The sequence below is a fragment of the Scaptodrosophila lebanonensis genome, unplaced genomic scaffold (assembly GCF_003285725.1).
Source record: "Scaptodrosophila lebanonensis strain 11010-0011.00,11010-0021.00 unplaced genomic scaffold, SlebRS2 tig00000096-arrow-pilon, whole genome shotgun sequence".
Lineage (NCBI taxonomy): Eukaryota > Metazoa > Arthropoda > Insecta > Diptera > Drosophilidae > Scaptodrosophila > Scaptodrosophila lebanonensis.
The window spans coordinates 2948711-2973363 of NW_022060567.1; the positions used below are offsets into that span (position 1 = coordinate 2948711).

General features: G+C 39.9%; 5 protein-coding genes across 8 annotated transcripts in view; 2 read left to right on the plus strand and 3 right to left on the minus strand.

Moving 5' to 3' along the window:
- The window catches only part of LOC115627542 (rab11 family-interacting protein 1), a 31243-nt gene extending 19785 nt beyond the window's left edge, over nt 1-11458 (minus strand). For 2 of the 4 annotated variants that reach the window (XR_003995702.1, XM_030523250.1), the window contains exon 1: nt 11119-11458. Coding sequence is in view for 2 of the 4 variants with exons in the window: in XM_030523250.1 (XP_030379110.1) it covers nt 11119-11149 (31 nt within the window). In the remaining 2 variants the exon portion in view is untranslated. The remainder of the gene's footprint in view (nt 1-11118) is intronic. The other 2 variants (XR_003995703.1, XM_030523251.1) reach the window with 2 other exon arrangements.
- A 617-nt stretch (nt 11459-12075) lies between these two features.
- Nucleotides 12076-13426, plus strand: LOC115627511 (nucleoporin Nup35). Its single transcript, XM_030523205.1, has 2 exons — nt 12076-12329; nt 12396-13426. Exons 1-2 carry the CDS (start codon nt 12158-12160, stop codon nt 13298-13300), a joined length of 1077 nt encoding a protein of 358 aa, XP_030379065.1. The 5' UTR covers nt 12076-12157; the 3' UTR covers nt 13301-13426.
- LOC115627512 (glucose-induced degradation protein 8-B homolog) lies at nt 13317-14482 on the minus strand. The gene is made up of 3 exons (XM_030523206.1): nt 14195-14482; nt 13757-14142; nt 13317-13655 (listed from the first exon to the last, which is right to left on the minus strand). The coding sequence occupies exons 1-3, from the start codon at nt 14310-14312 to the stop codon at nt 13482-13484; spliced, it is 678 nt and encodes a 225-aa protein (XP_030379066.1). The 5' UTR covers nt 14313-14482; the 3' UTR covers nt 13317-13481.
- A 1441-nt stretch (nt 14483-15923) lies between these two features.
- Nucleotides 15924-22029, minus strand: LOC115627510 (DNA ligase 4-like). Its single transcript, XM_030523204.1, has 5 exons — nt 21700-22029; nt 20554-21644; nt 19493-19945; nt 19211-19354; nt 15924-16840 (listed from the first exon to the last, which is right to left on the minus strand). The coding sequence occupies exons 1-5, from the start codon at nt 22004-22006 to the stop codon at nt 16013-16015; spliced, it is 2823 nt and encodes a 940-aa protein (XP_030379064.1). The 5' UTR covers nt 22007-22029; the 3' UTR covers nt 15924-16012.
- Nucleotides 22030-22174: 145 nt separating this feature from the next.
- Nucleotides 22175-24585, plus strand: LOC115627541 (inhibitor of growth protein 3-like). Its single transcript, XM_030523249.1, is given in 5 exon segments — nt 22175-22309; nt 22397-22468; nt 22530-22859; nt 22862-23777; nt 23840-24585. Coding segments are annotated over 5 exon segments (1935 nt in total). The 5' UTR covers nt 22175-22281; the 3' UTR covers nt 24429-24585.
- The last annotated feature ends 68 nt before the right edge of the window (nt 24586-24653 follow it).

Sequence of the window (24653 nt, forward strand, 5' to 3'; positions counted from 1 at the left end):
TGTATGTACATCCGCAAATACATATGTTTGTTCATACATAGGTGGAATGGTAGTAATTGAGGGCCGGCGTTACTAACACATCTACGCACGTACATTTTTCAACTTTCGCGACTAACCTATGTACAAATGTATGTATGTATATATTAGTGTGTATCTGCAATTGCTTGTAGCGGCTTAACCAGAAAACAGAGATTCGAAAATTGCAAATTAAAGTAAAGTACAACTCTCTTTTTATACTATACCTTGCATTATAGATTGCCGCTAGATATCTATCACAAAAACTAAAAGGCAACAAACAAACAATTGTATTATACATTATAAGAGAATATAATAAATTTAGTAATCTGTATCGACAGCACAATTCATGAGTTGTTTCTTTCTACAGATTATTGCTAAATAATTTAATAGAGTTTGTCCATAATTCCAAAGCTACATAAAATAATCGATCACAATTAATGGTAATTCTTTACCTCTCAAATTTCGTATTTTCTTAGTTAATCTTAAAAACGTATTAGTAAACGAATTTGAAGCATCTTTTTCTTTTTCATCTGTATAACGCACAGCGGCTGAAGTTTTTCTCGGGTACAGCGAATTCCACAGTCGAGCCTTCCTTTTATTTTTATTTTAACATGGTCTCTTTTTAGTTGAATACCCAACATATTTCAACCTCTTTTTAGCCCCCAATGTTACAAAGGCCTTTCTTCAGAGATATACTTTTACGTCTTTGTGAACAAACAGGCATTACAACATTTTAACCATCAATACATATTTGCTTTGTTTTGATATAACAGAACTTGCTCCTCAGGATCAGACAGGATATAGGAACTAAACCGCTTTCAGCTCTAATAAGCGTACAGAAATGGTTGTCTAAGACTATTCTGGAACCCATCCGTAAAGGGATTGCTTTGAATGAGATACTGATGTCATCTCATACTAGAGTGCTGATCTGCAAACAATCGTTCATACGAACAGACAGACAGACGGACATTTCAAGGATTTATATACTTTGTGGGATCTTCTACGCCTCCTTCTATGTGTTATAAGAACCATTCTGTGCCTGCAATAAAAACCATTCGGATCAAAAGAAAATTGTAGCAAGCACAGATTCTTTTTCTATCCACGATGCTTTTCATCTCACAGCTTGAACTTCCAGCAGAGGACAACAGAAGTGAAAGAATACAGAACAGTTAGCGACTTCATATGATAACAGTAGGCATAATTGTGTGTGCGCAGCTCACAATTGCCGTGCTATAAGAGCCGCTCAGCGATTGAAGCACAGCACAGAAATAATATGGCAGTCGTGTGAATGTCCAAACACACTCGTATGAGCATTCACACATCTAGCTTGGCTGCGGTCCGGTCCGGTCCGGATCGAGTGGAGCTCGGAGCTTGGTCAGAGCACCGGGGGCGCGGGGTTCCCCGCCTTGGTCATTGCAAGTGCGCGCGCATTTGCTGAATTGCGGTCGATGCTTTTTGCAAATTGTATTATTATTACATTTTTCTTTTTGTAAATTTGTTGAACAATTTCTTATGCAGTTGCATTTGTGGCATGCATTGAACTGCAACGGGTTAAAAAAAAAAGAAACACAAAAAATTCAAATATGCGCATGTGAAAATGAGAAATATTTACTTTTCAAAAATGAAAGGCAGAGCAGACATTGTTTCTGTGGCCACTGCCTCGGCACGTACATATGTATGTAAATATGTATATGTATATGTATGCATGCATGTATGTATTTACATACATATGTACATTAACGAATAAAAATACAAGACTAGTGGAAAAAGAAACGTGCATTCTTTTTTATTTTGTTGTGTTCCGAAGGCAAACTAATTTTCATTTCATCGCTATGCGCTTCAAGAACATGCATAAGGAGGAAGGTGGCGAACAGGGGGGCAGTTGCAACGTGCAACGTGTGTGAGAAACAAAAATATAAATATGCATATATGTGCATATCTGTATGCATGAGGGCAGAACCAGTAGCAATCCCAAACTCCACTACCACTTGCCTCTAGCACAATGTTATGGCCAACTGGTAGGGGGGACCCAAGAATGTTGAAGTCGATGTGGAAGTGGAAGACGTTGAAGTTGAAGTTAAGGCTGAAGCTGCAGCTGACTGTGAAGTTGCAGTCAAACTGGTAATCAATTTGGCTTGATACCAGTTTACAACAAAATGGGACGCCTGACACGCGAGAGAAGCGGGCAAACACGCATTCAAAAAAAGTACGTATAAGTCGTATCTATCTTTTATTTAAGAAGATAACTGTTATGGGAATATTAAAACGGCAACTGACGCACGTCGAGAGCATCAAAGAACCGCACGAACGAGCAAATGTCAAACAACCAACTGGTATGTCTAGCTTCAGTGATGGCAGCGTGATTCAATTCTCTATCCCGCAAATCACAAGCTAACTATTCCCTGAATTTGATTTTTTTTTAACGTACCTATACATAGTATTATTGCTGGTTCTTTCTAGCGCTTTCACTTTGTTACTACACTTTTTACTATCAAATATGTTAAGAAGCCCCATTCATCCAACATAGTATGTATAATCGAAAAAGCATCAGTAATGGCAGCGTGATTTAAGCTGGCTTTTCCCTGAATTATTCCTACTATCATCGTATCCACTTTCACTTTGTTACTACACTTTCTACTATCAAATATGTTAAGAAGCCCCATTCATCCAATATAGTATGTATACTCGTAAAACATCCCTGTTCGATAGATAAAAGTCACCTCGATCAGATAAAATTGTCAAAAATCATAAATCGATAGAAAAAGTTTAATATTTCTAAGATTCCAGAAGCCACACAGACACACACTGTATAGAATGCATAAGGATAAAAAACTAGTTCTTTAACCTTCTGCCTGTGAAAATGTCATTACAGTTAATACCTCTACTTATAAGATTCAGCTACCATTACCAATAATTTCGTCCACTGGTATTCAAGCTCATAATTGGAACAGAAAATCTGTCTTTAATTTAGCGAAAAAAAATGTCTGCTCCAATAATAATTGGGTTTGCCAAGATAATAGAACCTCTATTGATATCAGTAAGTACTACATGTGTACGTGTATGTAAGAATATAACGTCGTTCGACTTTATTTCCCCGGTTTTCATTTTATTGTGAATACAAATTGTGCGCTGCGTATTTGAAGACTATAAGCTCATTATTGGAGCTATATCGATTGGGTCTAAAACAATAAAATTTAAAATGTTTGCCAGGATTTAAGATAAGGCATTCGATTCCACGGACTGACGGTCAAAACAATTGTAACACTTTCGAGGAAATGAGTCAGAATAATAGAATTGAACACGATTAAGGACTAGTTTCAATTAATATTCCTACATTAATTATTGGTATCAAGTATCATCATGAATAGGGACTTACATACCTCACCCCATTCCCAATGATTCATATTACTTGCTATACCTTTTATATAAGCGCCATCATAATTCTGACAACATACATACATACTTGTACACTACCTCGAAATACCTGCGGGATGCGGTTGGTACGCCTTATCGGTAAATTTAATGTTATCACGCGACAACAGCAACAACAACAACATCAAACATTTTAACGACACTGATGACGTCAACAGGCATACTATATATGTATGTATTTCTTTATTTCTGTATGTGTAAGTGTATTTCAAAGAATTTTTGTAGCCAATTGCGGATTTTGCAATCGAGACGCTAAGCTATTGATTTTAGATCAACAAACATCGAATTAGCCAATGTAGCACTATGCTATACAAACATATATACATACATACATATGTACATATGTATATACTAAAAGCTGCAAAAACAAAACACATTTTATTTAATTAAACTTTTAAAAGTGCAAAAGTTGTGCAAAACAACAACAAAAGCAAGGCTAACACACTTAATTGAATCACATTTGGGTTTGTATATGTTGTTTGTTGCAATTATTGTTGTTGTTGTTAATGATGATGTCGATGTTGATGATGAAGTTGAAAGGCAAACGAGGCATTGCACAATTTTCTTTTATTATTATAATTTTTTTTGTTAATGCATGCTCATGTGTACATGTAACTATTTACTATTATAGAGTACACATGTTTATAATTGCCAGGTGAGTTGCGCGTGTGTGTATGTGTGTGTGCTTGACTATGTGGGTGTGACGCAGCGCAGCCGAAGAGGCAGCCTAAGTGACTGGTCCTAAGGAATTTATGTCTAAAAATAACGCACGCAATTAGATGTCGATAAAAGCTACGCAAGTTCTCCAAGTGCCTATTCGCAACCCTACAGTATAACCGAAAAGTGTTCCCACAGCAGCCAACTAATCTTGGGCCAAAGCTTTTGATGCACTTCACTACATGACATACTTGTATGTAATTAGAAATATCTCTGCTTTACTGGACCATAATATACTTGATACAACTAGGAAACGCTGCGATATTGAAAGTATTGTATGTATTTATAATATACAAATCAATCTTCCGGAGTTCTTAACCGTTGGTCGCAAAATTTATTTGCGGGCATAGAAAGAAGGACTCTACATTCGTTGGACCAATAATATTTCATTAATATAACTTTTTGAAAACCTTCTGAGCAGTAAATTGTTGTAAGCATACAACTAAGGATTTGATTATGAAAAGGAACATTTTCTAAACTCGACTCACCTAAGCAGACCCAAAAGGCAGATTGCAGTTTTAGTTTCAGACTGATAATTACCGATACTACAATAACTTATTACAACATTAATCACAGGCACTGGTCTGTTCTGGTTTCACCATATAAAGGCAGAACACTTTTTAGTTATTGGCAGATTTGTGTAAAGCTAAATTGATTAACTCTTAGTCCAAAATTTTCCAATTTGTTGGGCATAGAAAATGGTTTAGGAATTGGTGTAGGAATACTTCGGTATGACACTGTATATAGTACATAAAAAACATTGGCAGACAGATACACGTTTAGTCAACTTGCTGTTGCTGTTTTTTTTTTTAACGCACATTTTAAGGTGCGGCCGCAAAAGGTTTGCGTGTGCATCTATGTGTGTGTGTGCATTTAATAATGCTAATGAAGTGCTTGAGTGGATCTGAAGTATGTACTGCGTGACGACAAAGCCGGCCACCTCCATGGCATGCATCACTTAGCCATTGCATAGCTAAGCGAGTTGGATGGTAAGACCGATAAGAGTCTGTTTGCCTTCAACTAGCGACGAGCAGAGGGCACTGGTAAATGGTATTCTAGATCTGCTCAATTGGTTGCTATCCAGTTCTTGTCTGAGTTAAACATGGAAGCAATTTCAAGCGATGTCGCTAACAACATTCGATTGCCGAATAGCTGACAACTATCTAGATATAATTACTTAGCACTAATTAGAGTTGTACTCAGTACTTTGCGAAGCAGCTAATCAATTTGATTTTCTTAGTATTACTTCTAGCTGGAAGAAGTTAATAGTGTTTAGTAACACTAGTCCCAAATAAGGCAGGCTTTCAAAATCAAATCAGATTTTGCAGTGAAGCCAACTTGTTAGAAGGAGTAAAAGCTGTTTTTGACGGGATGGAGAAGAAAAATAAAGCTATAATGTGGGAAATTCTAAAGAGGAAAACAGGAAAAAAGCTAAATATATTTCTAAAAGCAAAAATTCCCAAAATTTTCATTTCTATTTCCCGCGATTTCATAATTGGACTTGAAATACATCGAGATTTAACGGGAAAAGCGCCAAATTGCCTATAAAATCATAAAATAGCTCAGAAAGGAAAGAAAGGAGGACATTTTTCGATAAAAGAAGAATGCGTGCTTTACTTTAATAAACAAATAAAGCAAAATGGTTGCCTTACATGCAACAATATAATTTTCCCAGTCAGCTGTTCGCAATTTGTTGATTCGATAAAATCCTAATAGACAGTATCAGTTGAGTGTCACAGTAAGCCTAGGTGTAAAAAAGCACAACACTTATTATTGCAATGAGATATTTTGCAAGTTTACCAATGAATTCCGAATTTTATAGACAATCAAGGGTATTAGTGGAAACTATTAAGCCGACACATCTCTAAATGCTGCAATCGAAAAGATAATTTTTTAAATAGCGAATTTAGTTTCTAGACTTGGGATTTTATCTGCTGTAGAACAAAGAGATAGTGGAGGACTGCTTCCGAAATACTATGTTGTGAGTAGAATGGGTATTTTAAAAACGAATCAAATCAATGTTTAACTCGTGATGTTGTATACATTAAAAACAGATTTATGAAATGCTCGACAGACAAAGACAGCAATTACGCGATTTCGTAGAGACTCATCAGCAATTACACAACATAAAGCACTCTAATCGGAATTTTATATGAAGTCGGCCCATTTTGAAGATAATGAGCAATTTTCTAGAGATAATTAGAACCAGATTGAAGTGCATTTTAAGCGAGATTTGTTATGGATGCTTTCTTCTTTGCTTTTCATAAATGTGTACAAAACAAGCTCTGCAGAAATATTTGCGAATTATGTTTCCATGTTTCGATTTTCCAAGGCGAATGACTTCTCTGAGGCTATAGGAAAATAATGTTGGTACCACTTTTTCAGCGATAATTAGCAAAACGCAAAAGTTCAAAATTCATTAATTATGATTGCGAATTCTAATATCTATACTCTCAAATCTGATATTTAATAGTAATGCTTGAGTTTTAATTAAAAAAACATATTGTTTTGAAGTTATTCTTTATTCATTCATCAAAAAACCTGGAAAGGGTAAACAACTTTCTATACAACTGTTGGGGTTGCTGGAGTTTGTTGCATGGAATTCTAGGACATGTTCTTTAAATTTAAAGCATTTCAAAAATTATTTTCCGCTCAATATCTCAGACATAGTTTTTCTGTAACACTCCAATGCCCCATATATTGGGGCACATGGTAATGAAAAGCTTTGGAACATTGAAATGTGCGAATCGCAATTTGTAAACAAATCACGCAATGGCCGGAACACGAAAATGAAATCGCACATTTCGAGCGCGAATTGAAAAAGTAAATGAAACCAGTAAGAAGCCCAAAAAAATCATTAAAAAATAGCATTGTTATTTTCTGTGAATCAATCAATAAACACATTAATTCATTATGTTATGTTATTGTATATTGTTTACAACTAGGCTGTTTATTTCACATGATTTTCCATTACTGGTCATTCATTGAGTAGATTTGCTCGTCAGCTGTTCCACACAAAACGAAAATACTACTACTTTCTATACTATGTTGTATGTGAGAAAGTAAATTGGAAAACAAGACAGTTGCTACAATTCCAATGAATGGATATTATAGCCCTGCTTCGATTAGTATGCGATGCAAGGCACACACCCACATACACACTTGAAACTTGAAGGTAATTGTACGCCTAGCCCATGTGTTTCATCCACTTACTAAATTCCGCAAAAAAAATGATTTTGTTTGCCAGCTAAAAATGTTTTAATTCGCCTAAAAACAAATAATAAAAAAAAGGTAACTATACATTATCGCTCTAATTGCACAAAACAGCTGTACATAAATACATATGTCTGTATATATACAAGTAAATACATACATACCTACACCCACGTCTGTATTGACTGAGGCAGCAGACAGAGCTCATCTTAAGCAAATATTGACAACGCGAGTCACGACTGACTACAACGAGACAATAAAACTTTTATACTTTATGTACATACCATACATACATATCTATGTATGTACATCAGTTTGTATATTCCTCTATACATATACTACTTACATATATGCCTGTATATGAATGCAGAATGGATAGCTCTAAGAATTGCTAACAGTTTAGGTAAATGAGCGCTAAATACTTAAGACAGATTTGTTTAGTTTTCGTATATTTAACGCATACTATATGTTTGTATGTACACAACACAAAAATTGACGTCAACTCGAAGCGTTTCTTCATTATTATTAAACTGTGTAAATACAGAAATACTTGTATGTGAGCTAAAGCCTCAGTTTTTTTATAGCTTGATAGCAGCTTTCTGGATAGTGGTGGTGGCAATTCAAGTTCAAGGCTGGTTGATTAACACATCACTTACAATATGTATGTACATATTAATAATATTTTTCATCATATAGTTCCTGCAATATATGTACATATGGAATATAGCATTCTTGAAACTCTTCGATGGGATTCATCCGCAATATACACATACATATAACATTTTTCAACACTCTATGTCATATCGAATCCGAAACGAATCGTATCCATACATGCTAGGAAAAGTACCAGTACCTTTTATTTCGCGTTCCGGCAATCATTTTCATCAAATGCTTTTATTTTTCATCGTATCAGGGTAACTTTTTTGATATTTGAATGATTTTTATTATTTGTAGGTCCTATACGAGTATATATGTATATTCCAAGATCGAGACGGGAACAAGCCTCCATTAATTCAGTTCATTTCAGCTCAGTTCTCATTTCTGATCTGCGGCTCTCAAGCTCCACTTCCCGCATTAAGAAAGATCAACTATAGAGATAAATGGTTTAGAATGCGCACTCGTACATATTCATATGTGTGTATATAGTAAGTACATGCTTAGTATGTGGATGACGGAGAGCAAAGATCGGCATAGCACACCTGATTAGGTGATAAGAGCGTTGAGTGCGAGTGCGCATGTGTGCAGGTGTGTGTTCACTTGCGAGTACTAGTATGTGTTGCTGCATGCCGTCATTCCGTAACACGCGCGCACGCTTTGCAACATTTCATGAATCATTGTTTTTTAAACAAAGCCATTATTAATAAGCCAGCTATGTTCCTATGTTTTGTATTTATATTTGCTTTTATAATTATAAACAGACATTGTACATACAAATACTGAGTGGTCGGTCGCTCACTCGCTCGCTCTCACGACACAAAACAAACAGCCCAAATGGTTTTTGATATCCGCACTCATTATCAGAAAGTTGACGCTCTCGAATTTTTGCACAGCTCTTTGTGGATTCGCTTTGTCACGAATAAAGTCGCGCGCTTGTTGATTTCTGATTTCTCATTGACATTCAACCATGAAAGCAACGACAAAATTAAAAAATAAACATGCACACGCACACTCACATATATACATACACATAGTATGTACATATATTTATTTATGTAGGAATGTGCATACCAATAAACAATGAAAGCTAGTCCCAGCACAGCAATTTAAGAAAAATATGCAAAAGAATGGTGGTAGTTGCGAAGAATATAAAAAATACTTACATATCCATATGTACATATGTATGTATGTATATACTATGCATACGTAGTTAACTAATATATTTATATACACACACATACATACTACATGCATACGTACGTACAAATACGCAAAAAGCCTGTATTGCAAATCGATCAAAAGAAACCCAAACATTCCAAGCCACCGAATTTGGAATACCCCTCAAACGAATTATAATATTGATGTACTATTATTACGTTAGCTGTGTGGTAAACAATTGAGGTGTAACTGTTTTATCAAACTTGGTGCGTAAGTATTGCGTTTTTCACTTTTGAATCGAACGATCAGTCAATCGATTGGATTGTTCCTCAAGTTCCTCAACAACTCGGTCGTATCGTTTATATTTTGCAAGAGTTCTTTGCTTCTTGCTCCATTTTTATATCGTAAAGCAGAAAATACATATGTACTTTCTAATACAAGATTCGCTCGTATGCATAAACAGTGTAGGGTACATAGCTCGCGGCCCATGGCTATTGAGGCATAACGTTGTTGTTACAATGTACAATGAAGATTACTATATACATATAGTACATACATATGTATGTATAGATTCAAAACAGATGATTCTATTGAAACATCTTTATAAGCGCAACGGGAATGAGCGTAACTATATACAGGGTGCGCCATCTTTTATGACGGTATGTAAACATTGAATATCTTTGAAAATAAACAACCGATTTTCAAGTATGAGATATTTTTATTTAATTTGGTTCTGTACAATTTCTTCAGACTAATTTTTCAACACTGGTCTACTCAAGTCAATCGGTTCACTAATGACAAAGTTATTCAATATTTACATACCGACATAAAAGATGACGCACCCTGTAATTCAAAATGTTAATTTTTGGAACTGATCCTATTATTTCTTACAACTTCAGATGATAGTTTCCAACAATCTTGGCTACATACATATGTATTTAGCTATTTGGTTTCTTAGAGTAGCGTCCAAAATAAGAACAATACAGGGAACGAACAGCTTGTGTGCACTTTTTGTTTGTGGGATGAGTAAGCGCGGTTAAGTACATTAAGTGCTTATGTACATGTCCATACAAATGCATGTACATATATATTGATGTATGTTCGTGTATGTATATTGTTTATGGAACGTACAATTATCTTATCAATGACAACAAGCTAGAAGAGTCAAGCGTAAATCACGACGCAGATAGCTGGTGTTTCTGCTCCATAATGACATTTTAGGTAAGACCCGAACTTATTGGAAGATCGTGGCGTACCGACATACATACATACACACATATGTATAAATATGCATAAAAAACGCAAAAGAGAAAAGCGGCCACAAAGCTACAACAACAACAACAACAAAAACAGACAGTCGCTTGTTCCTCACACTGCTGGCCCAGAGGTCATGCTGACTGACTCGATCACAATGTGTGTGTTTGTTTGTTTGTGTGAGTGTTGGTGGCAGCAGCAGCGGCAAAAACCACCGCAAACAAAAAAGTGAAACTTGAAATAAGATGTTGTGTGTAGGGTACTACGTGTACAACAGTTTTCACCACTATGCTCCGGCAACAACAAAAGCCAAATAGGAATTGGTAACAGGCACTCTTTAGCTATTTTTGTTGCTGTTGCTTAACTGTAACAAGGCGGCAACAACAGCAACTGCAAGACACATGGCGCTCTAGCCAAACAATTAACAGCGCTTTAAGCGTCACTATGTATCGCATTTATGGGGATTTGTCTACATACTTGTACATGACAATTTTTTAGGCACACAAATACACACTCTCATACAATCACACACTCTCGGGCGGTAATGTATAAAAACAAGTTTAATTTTTAATGCGATTTATTTTTCATACTCAATATACGATGCTCTCTTAAGGCAATCGTAAAGGGTGTCTGTCTCTCCTAAATCGCAAAACCGCCGTTGGAACTCACCAGTTACACTGCAATGTGTTGGACTCCACATGGCACCCTGTGATAGTTGATGACAGCAGCTGCAGCAACAACAAAATGACGCACAAACAAATTATTCAACCAGGATATTCCCACCAGACTCAGACTGTTGTCTTAGATTCTCAGTTTTCGTTTTCTTTTTGCTCTTGTTGGCACTTTGACGAGCTCGCACACAGTAAAAAGAGAAAAAAAATTGCACTCAAATTTTGTAAAAACACGCGTGCGCTTCTCTCCCCTCTAAACAAACACAAATTTATACACAATAATTTTTTTATAATATTAAAAACGAAATACAAGGAAAGTCGAAAGGCGTAAAACCGAAAACACGTAACGTACAAACGCGCGCAGTAAACACGAGCCGACTACGGCTGAAACGATACTGCCGCCTGACTACTCATCTCTCGATACCGATTCGTAGGTAAGTCGGAATACGCGTTGATAATCGTACCACTCATTGGCTCAGATACTATTGCCAATTCTATCGAAACAATATCTATTCAAGATTTTGGAATAAATGTAACACTTATTTATTTTGATAAATAAACACATTTGTACTTCAATCATCGCCTCTCTATTTCTATACAAAAACAAATAAAAGCGTAATATGTCTGAATAGTTTGCTTATCGATAATGCCTTTAAATATATTGGCCAAATAAACTGCTTGCCAGTCGATAGCTAGTTGTTGCTAATGTAACATTTATTTAACTTATAAATAAAAACATTTGAGTTTCAATCGTCGCCTCTGCATTTCTATGCAAAAACAAATATAAGCGTAAAATATCTGAATAGTTTATTTATCGATAATGCCTTTAAATTTACTGGCCATATAAACTGCTTGCCATTCGATAGCTAGGAAGCATATGAGATTTGTGTATCGCTTTTCGATAGTGCATATCACTGCTACTCTGCGTGGTAAACTCTCTAGCAAATTACTGTTTGAATTGCATTTCCTTGCAACGTTTTGTTGGTGGCCATTTATTTGTGTTCGTTTTAGTAAAAATATTAACGCGTTTGTAAAGTATGGAGCCCATGACGCTAGGCAGTCCTGTTAATAGTCCAAGCTCAAATGCAGCTGGAAACAACCAAAACCAAAGCCAGTACTTACCGCCCTTCCTCATGGGCGATCCACAAACAATGCCTTCGCACAACAACACACTATCTCCAAAGCCCGGACGCTACAATGTGAGCTTCGGTAGGTCAGCTGGATTGCTTACTTCATATATTTTTGATATTCTATTTACACTGTAATCGTGCATAGGACCCACATCGCCCACTCATAGTGCTCCACAGGATTTTAATCGCTCGGCCTTGGGCACGCGCACGCTATTTGGTGGTGCAAGCTTCTCAGGGAGTGGCGCAGGTACACCAAATACCGTCATATCACCCGGTTTTGGTCCCGTTCCGCTTACTCCACAGCACACTACAAGCCATCAAACCGGGCCGCCTACCCAGGGTTTATTCGACACGCTGCGCAACGACAACAGTAGCCTGACTACACAACGCACGCATTTAGGTGTCCTGCAGACCCCACAATCACACCTAAACACAACGCCCTACAACATGAGTCGGGCCAACTTGAATTATAGTTTAAATCAGAGCTACAATCAAGCAGGGAACAATCACCTGGATGATTCGTATCTGCCCAATGCACCTAACGCTGTGAATGCTTCGATGCGTGCTCTATGTTCGCCGCTTGGCGCCAACATGTCGCCACTGGGGACGTCGCCACAACCACGCAACGCCGATTTCTGGGTTACCATCTTTGGCTTCCCTCCGGGGGGAACATCTATGATTTTGCAAAATTTTACGCAGTGCGGCACCATTATGGATGTGGTGCATGCCCCACAGAACGGCAACTGGATGCACGTGCGCTTCTCTTCTCGGATCGAGAGCGACAGAGCACTTAACTACAATCAAAAGGTGATTGGCGGCAATTTTATGATCGGCGTCATACGCTGCACGGAGCGCAGCGTCATCGATAAGGAAAACTCAAATGTATCCAGTAACACAGATGTGGAGTTGACCAGACCCAAGGTGCGTCCATTGGCACAGCAATCGTTCAAGATAGCTCAGCAAGATAATGCCGTATCGCCCAACAAGAATGTGCCACAGAAGAGTACCGGACTCGTCAATAAAGCAATTGATTTGTTCTTCGGCTGGTGATGAGACGCATTCCATATAAAAGCTTCAACAACGTTTTATTTTTTTTTTCGTCTTTGCCAATATTTTAATCATTATCATTATCTTTACAAAGTTATAGAAATCGTTATTAAATTGCTCACACACTCACGCTCGAATATTTATCGAAGCCCTTTCCCATTCATACACAATTCATCCCCACTGCTTACTTGGGCTCCACCTGAGCGGTCTCCAGGTCCTTCATCTTAGGGTAGCTAATGGAGCGGCTGTCCAGCTTGGACTGTGCCCACAGTATAAGCTTGAGTAGAAACATCATCTTTGGCGTAGAGTCCTCGCTATGCTCGCATCTCAATATGGCCGAGTTCAGCTCGCTAGCAATCTGCAGATAAGGATTTAAGGTGGCTGATAAGTCTAGTGAAAAAGGATTATCTAAAGGAGCAGCAATAGTAGGAAATTTAATAGCTGAGGAAATAACTGCACCTTTTGCCTGTACGACTGTTCCAGGAGATCGGCGAATGGACTCTCCTGCGGCTTCTCGAAGGCAAGCAACGCCAACGTGCGCTCAAGCTCAAACATCGCCTCCTCCCCGGACTCGGACAGTTTGGTTTGGGCAAATGCCAAGGCCTCTTCCACCTTCCCAGCACGTATGAGCTCGATCAGTTGTAATTGTTGCAAATGAAAGAACAAATATCGCTCACTGCCCAGCAGTTCCGGATGCAATTGGTTGACCAAATGTGTGGCCTCCTCTATCCGGCCCGCCTGCACCGCCTCGCGTATTAGAATCCGATCATCCAAGCTGTTAAGCTCAACACTTGGCTCCAGCTCGGCTTCGTGCTGAAATTTCTCGGCTGCCTCCTTGAAGCCCTCTAGAACAAATAGGGATTGTACTCTTGTTGCGGGGTGGCAGACGGCACTCACCTGTCACCAAATAATTCATAATAAGACGATTCATATCGGCCTGCTTAAAGGGAAACTGCTCTAATCGTTGCAGCCATTCATCCTTGGTAATGATTTCCGTTTTCTCATTGTAGCTCATTTTCTTGTTTTTCCTTATTTTGCCAATTTTGAGGCCGTTATTTATAACCGAGATGCGCGTAATTAAGTTTTCTCACTAGAAGTGTCCTCTTCCCAAGGCTGTACTCGAACCTGCCACAGAAATGACGCTGGATTTTTCTTCTGCACCCACACCAATACCAACGCAAATAAAACAACCAATTCCCAAAACAATCGCCGAATAGGGTGGCTAAGGTATTGGTATCGCCCACAATCGATACTTTGTGGTCGCAGGGTTGCCTTCTTGAGCGTCAAAAAATGTTGATCGGCATATAAAATCGCTATAATAGGTAAAGCAAATTGTTTTTAGGATTCCTACAAATAATTGAGATACGTTATAGAATTTATCATACGGCTGGAAACAATTTCTTCATTGTGAGGAAACAGCGTTCGAAAAATACACCGTTTTTTAAACAAAATCAAACGGATCGATAAAATAAATACTATTCGGATGACCGTTTTCTTCAACGTTTTTTTATATCATTGCATTTTACAATTCAAAAGAGTGTATTTTAGGTAGTATTGTCAGCGTTTCCTTTCCGTTTTCCATAAATCTACATATGTATGTGGAAGATTCTATTACACATTGCAAACAGTTGATGGAAGGACCATTTTAAACATTTTCTTCGTTGCTTCGTACAATTTATTTTTTTTTATTTTTATAATGTCCAAAGTTATTTATCAATCATTATTTAAATATAAAGAAGTAGAGAAGCTAAATACTTGAAATACTTTGTACATATGTATGTGTAAAATGAAATTTTAAAAAAATTTAAAAGCAATTTGGGTGTATAACTGCCGATTTACATAGAAATTGTGTGTATGTGAAGTGTATGCATGCAAGTGTATGGCTAAATCTTCCTTTTAAATCGGCCTATCATGATGAAACTTTGCATCCGTACACATAATCACTAACTGGAAAGATTTTCTAAATTTCAATTTAAAATGCCAAGAATTACGGTACACCACCTAGGAACACCAAATTTTAGTCCCAGATGCCTTATGTGAATACGCAGAAAATGTATATTTTGGAATTTCCCTCCCTCCCCCCTCAACGACTTAAATCACGATTTTCTCTAACTCCCGTCTTCTTGGAATTTCGAACTAAAATTTTGGAAATACCCCCAGTTTGTTATTATGTGTCCGTGTGCCAAGTTTCACTATAATAGACCGATTTAACTAGAAGTTATAGCCATAAATATATTTGCTGCTGCAGCGCTGCTTAAGCGCTGCCCGCGGCTGTTGTTGATGCTGGTGCTTTGGTTGACTGAACACATGTTTACACAGGCACGAATAGTTGCGCATAGGCATACATACACTCACACAGACGCAATTGCTATGTAAATGTGCAATTATACACCCTTTACGTGAGTTCGAATACCGAGAAAGGTAAAATCGATCAAAATTATTTTTTTTTCAATTTTATTAATTTTTTTATTTCCTATAATTATTGCTTCTTTACTTGTTTTTTTCTGATGCACCCCACGCAATTCGTGTTTTTGCCCGTAACTCCCGTAATGTCACTGCCGGGCTTGCTCGACCGTAGCGTTCTCTCTTAGTTTCAACTTATAACGAACGTAACACAAATTCCATGCCCACTTTAACACTCAATACTTTTTTATTCCAACATGTTTTTAAACAAAAATGTTTAGTTAATTATAACATAAAATATACAACAATATACTAAAGAGCCAACTGAGACGTTGTCGCCAAAAGGTACGGTTGTGTGTTCAGGATACGTCGCTCGCTATGCGATTGTGTAATCCACTCTGTGCTTAGAGCTGGCAAATGACTTAGGTGTTGCTCCAATATCCATTGCTGGAATACATCCTGATTGCATCTGTTCAGTTCGACAAATATGTGGGTCAGGCGACTTTTTTGGCTTGCACTGGACAGGTCCTGCAGGCTGTACACCAAGCCGCCATGACGCATGAAACGCAGCTTCGCCAACTCCAGCCTGACATCATTGCCATCGTCTGCCTCAGTGTAGAAGAAAGCATAGCAATTACGAAAGAAATGGCCGTCGCTTTTGCTCAGCAAGCTCGCCTCAAAGGCGGCCAATTGCTGCTCATCTATATCGGCAGCCTGCAGCGCAGCATCATCGATGTCATTCAAAATTTCCACCAGTTCCGAAACACTGCAAATAGCCTTCGTATACGAGTCGCCGAGTTTGTCATAGTGCTGCGTCAATTCTTTGTGCAAGGATTCTGTGGCCGCCACCACGTCCTTGGGACGCACTACCAGCTCCTGTTGCTCGCAGACGCGCAGTAGCCAATCCATGTTCACAATGTTGTTGGTGCGCGGCTGCTGTTTGATAAGCAGCTCCACATACCAGGTAATATCGCCGGCCACACAAACACAGTTCTCGTCATTGGGCAGCGGATTCTCCACTATGTTGCCTCCGTTGCGGCCCGCCAGCTCCTGCAATGACTGTTTGCTTTGACGCCGTCTTGGCGAACCGGTCAGTATGCAGAATGTGATGCCCTCGAGTAGTTTCGAGATAGGCTCCAACTGTAAAATAGAATCCAAGAATAATTACTCGTGTTTTTATACCCTGTACCCGTAGGGTAAACAGGGTATATTAGGTTTGTGCAAAGTATGTAACATACAGAAGGAAGCATCTCTGACCCCATAAAGTATATATATTCTTGATCAGCATGACGAGACGAGTCGATCTAGACATGTCCGTCCGTCTGTCCGTCCGTCTGGATGAACGCGAGGATCTCAGAAACTATAAAAGCTAGAATAACCAAAGTTGGCATCCAGATTCTCCTAGGTCCGAGTAAGGACGAGTTTATTTTTTTTTTTTAATTTTCCCCCCCTTCCCCCGCTACAGAATTTCGTCAATAGCGTCCACATTTCAAATGCTACCTAAACCAAACTTTGCACACATAATTTATATATAATTGTCTACTGTTGTTCAATTCGGTCAATTCTAAGAAAAGTTATTAGCGAAACAAATTCTCGCCAGTACAACCCCCACAAACTGCAGCAACAAGTTCGCTCTTCTTCTTCCTCTTTTTGTTGCTGCTATGGGCGCATATAACTCAGTGACGGAAGTTTACCTGGGTACAGGGTATTACACTGTCGGGCTTGCTCGACTGTAGCGTTCTCTCTTGTTATTTACTATATATGGTAAAAAAAAACGACTAAGTTTTATGGGGAACTAGCCGCTTCATTGAATCTTAGTCAACTGCCTGCATGGTTTCAATATTTAACATGAGAGCAATTGCTTCTATGTTCAAAAACCATTCGGAAGGAAGATGCTTACAATAAAGAGAACCAGAGTGTCTTTCCGCTTAAATAAAACATAAATTAAGGTCGTTATTTCAGACACACTGACTAAATACGGAAAGTTTTGAGTTTTTAAATAATAGAGGTCTTTCTTTAAATATACAATCAAATTTCAAACGAACGGAACCAGATCCAGAATATCTGAATTGCCAACAGTTTCTCAACAATATATTCTTTTATTATTATGCACGACTTTGATTGGAAATGGCATTCAGGTCTGGGTTTGTTTTATATTCGAGACTTTCCTGTATGGGAATTTAAAATTTTTTTTTTGTCAAATTAAAAAAATATATATCAGTACAAATGCCTGAATATCAAAATTGAATCTCATTGGACGATGGCAGAGAAAATTCTTTTTTTTGTTCTTTTTATGGCACAAACTTTCCAACATAGACTAAAACAATTCGATCTTTGTTCACGAAGATATTGCAAGCTGCTGTCCCTATTGTGTATAATTTCAAAATATTTCTTGAGATCATCTGACTATAATATATATATAATCCAGACCTTGATTTTTGTTAGCATACAAAGGTTAATTAAAGCCCCATGTAAGGCTTTCATTCGATAGCTCAAAATATTCCCAGCTTTCAACAGTGCACACTGGTCCCAAATCCAAATTTTTTGGCATAGATTCGAAATATTAAGATATTTACCCCAATGTTAGTTTCTACGCATATCCCCCTAAGGCGACATAACAATTTTGGTTTAGTTTGGGCCACTAATTCATATAGCTGCCATATAACAGATAAGGCCGACTTTGATACGCAATTATTTTATTTTTTTTAGTTTTCCCCCTCTCCCCGCTACAGAATTTCAATACCGTCCACATTTCAAAAGCTACCTAAACCACTGCGCACGTAATCTATAATTCGATTTCATAGAATAGTCACATTTGGCCATAATTAGTCAAGAACTGGAGGAGATCAACAATTAAGTGAAACAACAATTCATTATTAATTGTATAACTGGGTAGATATAATGGTAAAATATGAAGACCCTGCATGAACACCCTTCATAGGAATGGTGCTTGAGTTAAGAGAGGGACAGCTATATATAGGGAAATAGGGAATATCGCTAGCCCGCTTTCATGGCAGAGTATTGAAACAGAGCAGTTCCTCTAAAATATTCTTATATCAGTGGCACTTCTTTACAAAAGAGTTCTTTTAAAAATTTTGATGGAGGGTTCACATTCTTTCTCCTACTGAGGTTTACAATAATAATATTTTTATTGAGCCTGAAAAAAATGAATATAACGGAGATACGTCTTAGAAGAAGAATGGAGATACTTCTTAGAAGTATCAGAACTTTCTTTATCTTGCAAACGCATTTAAGTAACTTATTGAATGTATAACCGACGATGGGGACCTAACCTTAAATGGAGCAAAATGTTGACTTTCGGGTATTTAAATGCTCCCACTGAAGATTTTAGGAGTGTTCTCCAGTCTAATGACTATACGAATCTTCCGAAGAATTTGTAAGCCATAAGACAAATCAAACTGCAGTATTTTAATGGAAGTCCTTGTGCGTATACTGTGACAATCGCTCAAATATAGTGCTTAAATGTTTCAATTTGGGACTCTCACTCACCTTCTCTGCATCGTAACGCTTCTCGTAGGCGGCCAGACCCAGTTTCGCACGCTGGGCCGGTGTCAGCTTTTGACGCTTGCGCTCGGCTGTGAAGTCCTCCAGGCGCAGGGAACGCTTCGTTATTTTCTTGACTGCAACGTGACCCTGTAGTATAGGAAAAACGTTTGAGAGCATTGAAATTTGTCATGCAAATGGCTATACGAGTATATTTCTATATTTGGGCTGTGTGTGATCCTTTCAGAAAACATTTAAAAGTATTGCGTTATATCTAGTATGACTCACCTGGCTGAGCTGCGTGTACTCCTGCAGCGTCATGCACTCATTCCAAACTTTGTCGTGGCGCACCAATTGAGTGCGGGGAAAATGCAAGGACTTGGGCGTGAAGAAAGCGGCCGACGGCACCAAGTCAGTGGCCTTCACTTGCAATATGGTTGAATTACATGGGTCGATCCAGACATCAGGGCTGCCGTTGACGTCACCGGCTTTGTATTTGTACCAAATCGGAGGTGGCTCTTGTTTGCAATCATGCCAATGCCTTTTCAATGAATCGTTCAACACCGAGCGTTGCTGGGTATTGTTACTAACCCGGCCCACACTGTACACCTCATTGCGTCCCGCCGGACCCGTGCTGGGCTTGAGCACGCCCAGCAGGAATGACTCTATGAAGGTGCGCTTGCGATTGTAGAAGCCGCCTATGATGAGCAAATCGAATTCAGAGGTCAGGCCGTTGATGTACTGCAAAGCAATTTGTGGATTGTTATTAAATGCAAACAAATAAAAATGCAATAATTCTAATCTGCCAAATGGAGGTGGAGAGCTCTACGTCTTCTTTAAAAATCATTTAAACGTTAAGTGGATGTCTAACAAGGCAGCCCAATTCATGGACGTTCATCTTATTAATGAGAAGACCTTCTAGAATACACACTCTTCTCACAGCACATGCAATGCTAAGAGTAATATTTATACCAAATGTCTCTGCACCTTTACGTTACCTGAGCACAAATATTCGTAAGTTCTTTTAATATAAAACATAGCTATAAGAATTATCATGTTAGGAGCTAAACTTACAAATCACATTCGAATGGAGCAAGTATAGGTTTATGCTGATGATACCACGATAATTAACAAAGCATGGCTCTGATAATACTTAGTTACAATTATTTTTAGTATGATGTTGAATGAAATGAGTGAACCCTTTACTCAAAACGTGTATGTCTATTCGAAGCTGAATTAAAGTTGGTTTTGTTAGAATATTCGCTCTGCTGTCTCCCACAATCCACATTCTCAGAGCTCATCCATTTTTCTGAGTACAAAAAAAAATGAGATTAGCTTTCATGACTTACGTCCGCCTTGTCCTTATACCAGCCTCCACCCACACGTACGCCCGGCCTGTAAATGGAGTTCTGTTTTTTGATCACAATGCCTTCAGCTTTGGAGTCTAATACTTCTTGAAACATGCGATTGAATTCCTCGATCGAACCAATTTTCCGTGACCTCATCAGCTGCAGTACTCCCTGCTGTTCCGTCAGTAACTCTTGTAGTTTGTAGCTGCGTTGCACATACGTCATATCCAGACAGCTTTGACCGTTCATATAGAGCAAGTCATAGACCACGAAACATGGCTGCCAGCTGCCATCATCGCTCAAATGCTTCACATCATTGTTCTCGCTTTTCTCCCGGAAACGCTTCTGATTTTTATCCCAGATCATCATTTCGCCGTCGAGTATAATCGATTGCATGTCCAGAGGCAGCAAGGTGCGCAGCTTGGGCGTCAAATTGCCATGCTCGTATGAGTCACCAAAGTTTCGCGTAAAGTCGGCGCCGTTGCGAGAAATATACTTGAAGCGGTTGTTTGCAAAATGCAACTGAAAGCGTTCGCCATCCATTTTAATCTCCATATAGAGAACGTCTGACTGCATTAGCTCCTCAATTTTGCCCGGAAAACGTTCGCATAACATCGGACGAATTTGATGAAAAGGTGCAATAACGGCATTGAAATTTATGCTGGTGCTGGTGCCTGTGGCGTTGTTTGGATCGTCGCCCGTGCTCGCCACAACATCCGGCGATAGCTTTCTGTCGGCCAATAAATTACAAACGCGCGCCAAATCTGTGCAGCGGAGGTAAACATCTCGGGCATTGGGATGCAGGAGTGCAAATATGCGCTGCTCTCCAATGCCCAGGTTCATGGTTTTCAGCAGCAAGCGTACCATCCACTTTTGCTCCAAGGGCGAGGCCACTTCGGTGAAGCGCGTCAGCTCCCGATCTTTACTTTGTGTGTCCTCATTGGCAATTATGTCGAGCATTTCATGAATTTGCAGCAGCGTCAGGTCACTTGGATTGTTGAAGCAGCGTGACTTGAGCACGGCATGGACCACATCGGCATAGTCACGATGTGGTGTATAGCTTTTATGTTGCAGGCTTATCGCATCTGGCGCTGATAAAACGTACAGGATAAGCTAACCAAGCAGAAAACTCCTTTAAATACTCACAATCACGGGCCAGCTGCAGCACCCGCGTATATACTCGTCCCAGTGCTGTGATCTGTAATCCATAGTTATCGCGCGATGTGTCTGTGCCAGGCATTAGCAAACGCAGCACGGAAAAGAAGCTGCTTTTGCCATCCTCGGGATGATTGTCTGATATGCCGGCCTGCTGGCGAAAGGCCATCCGATGTCTGCAGAAGGACTCGAAATAGCGATGCAAGATTTTTTCCTTGCGCTGCGTGGTTTTCGCATTTTTCATGTTTTCAAACATGTTGCAAATGTTCCGAAACTTAATTGTGCTGCTGATGTCCATGATGCATTCGAATACAAACAATCATCCAATGTTGTGTTATTTCACCATAAACATTACTAGATAAACAGCTGCGCCAATGACTGGGTAGCACTATGTCGGAAAATACCAATTCGGTATTTTGTGTTTTGTTGAACAATTTCGTGAGCTTAAGGGTTGCATGCATCCATATGAATTTTTTGCATTAGTTGGTGCTGCATTCTTTTTAACACGCTTATAAAATAGCGTGCGCATTTTACAATTTATTGAGCTAAGCAGAAAATAGCTGCAAGTCCGCCATGCTATACTTGGAGGACTATTTGGAGAGTAAGTAATACGAATGGCAATATGTACATTATAACGCAATGTCCTTAACACATACATATGTAATTTTTTACACCAACATCATTCCAGTGATTGAGCATCTACCACAAGAGTTGCGCGACCGCTTCACAGAAATGCGCGAACTCGATCTGGCTGTGCAGAGTAAGTGGCGTTCAAATAATACCAAAAATTTTAGTTGAATGCACGCCAATTCTCTATGCAGATAATATGGACTCGCTGGACAAGAAGTCCCGTCTGTTTTTCCAGCAATGCAAGCGCGGCGAACTACAAAACGAGTCCATCAATACTGAATTCCACAACCTGCGCCGTGAGTACTACAAAGTGATGGAGGACGCTGAGGAAAAGGTGGCCATAGCCACACAGATTCATGAGCTTGTCGAGCGTTACTTGAGACGCCTAGACAGCGAGCTTTTTAAGTTCAAATGTGAGTTGGAGGCTGACAATAATGGTATTACTGAAATATTGGAGAAACGCTCTTTGGAGCTCGATGGTAACAACTCGTCAGCGGCTACAGCTTTGCTTATGAGCATTAATCAAAAGAGAATCGTTATTATGGCGCTAACGTCGGCAACAGTGTAATGACCACGAGTCTTAACAGCAGCTCGGGCATCCTCACAAGCTCCGGCGGAAGCCTGGGAACTGCCAGCGTCTTGGGTGGCGGAGGTGGTAGTGTTGGCGGTACCAGTGTTTCCAGTGCTGGCGCCGGCATTACTGCTCTCAGCAGCTTGACCAGCGCCCAGATATCCGGCAATGCTGTGGGTCATCCACGCCATCGCAAGCTAGATAAGCGCCGTGAAACGATTTGCACAGTGCCCTTGCCGGAGAAACGCGTTAATTTAAATCATTCGTTGCCAACCGTGAGCAACGCTGGCGCCGGCGCTGCTGCCGTCAATGCATCTGCAAATCATGTGAGCAGCAGCACTAATAATACCAACAGCATTAGCAGCACGGGAAGCAGCAATACTCATGTCACCTTGCCAGTAGCTGGAAGCGCTGTTCCAGTTGCCACCGCTGGTGGTGCCGGTGCCACAGTTGTCCGGCAGTTATCCTCGAATTTGACAGCACATGGCGTGTTGCAGAGCAATGCAGCTGCTACTGCTGTTGCAACCAATGCTGGCACTTCCACCAGTCATCCCAGCACCAGCACAGTAAGCTACAACCTCCAGCAATTAGGCGGCGTGGGAGCCGCCTCGAGTGCTATTGCAGCTGCCGCAAGCCAAGCCATCGTGGCCACCCAACAAATGCAGCAGGGCCGACGCACAGCCAGCTTGAAGGCCAGCTATGAGGCAATACATGGCGCCGGCGTGGCCGGTAATAACGAATTCTGGACAGCCGCTAATGTGGTAGCGGCGCAGAGTACCATTCAGCCCAGCTCGGCAGCATTAGGTGGAGCTAGCAGCAGCACCTCCCATCATCATCACCACCATCATCAGGAGAAGAAGCAGAAAAAGTGAGTTCAAACATTGTTCTTTATGTCTTTGTCACATTTAAATCTGATCTGCAATGTTTTAGGAAACTGGGGAGCGGTATTACCATGACCAACACGCTGGCGGTACAATCAATGGCCAACTCCTCTTCCGGAAACTCTATCGCTTCGTCCTCATCCTCAATGAGTGTCGATTCTGTGGACATGTTGTCAAACGCTGCCACCACTGCCATAGGCAATTTGGGCCACAATCCGTTGTCGCTGAGCACAGTTTCCGGAGCTGTGACAGCGGCTGCTGGTCACACATCCACGATTACACCATCCAGCAACGTAGCTAATGTGTCGAATGTGGCCAGCGGTGGCGTAAGTACCACCTCTATGGGTGGTGGTATGCCTAGCACTTCAATAGCCCCCGGTGCTAATCTGACGATTGGCGAAAATGGATTGGTCGTTGAGCAGACAAACGAGGGCGAATGGTCCTACGATCCGAACGAGCCCCGCTACTGCACCTGCAACCAGGTCAGCTATGGTGACATGGTTGCTTGCGACAACGACGCTTGTCCCTACGAATGGTTCCATTACCCATGTGTCGGCATTACCCAGCCTCCCAAAGGCAAATGGTATTGTCCGAAGTGCACGGCCTCCATGCGTCGTCGTGGCAATCGCAAGAATTGATGTCGATTGCCAATGCTATAGCTATAATCAGCAGCGCGCAGTTGTATTTTTACTTCGCCTCCTCCACAACCTTTCCCGCTTCATTGCGGATGCTAATAAAATTGGTCTACTGTGGTCGTTAGTTACGGATAAATACAACCAAATTATAACACATAAATACATCTGTGTACAGCAAAAACTCCCTTAACGGACACCCTTCTTGGGCGGACGCTTTTTCTAGAACAT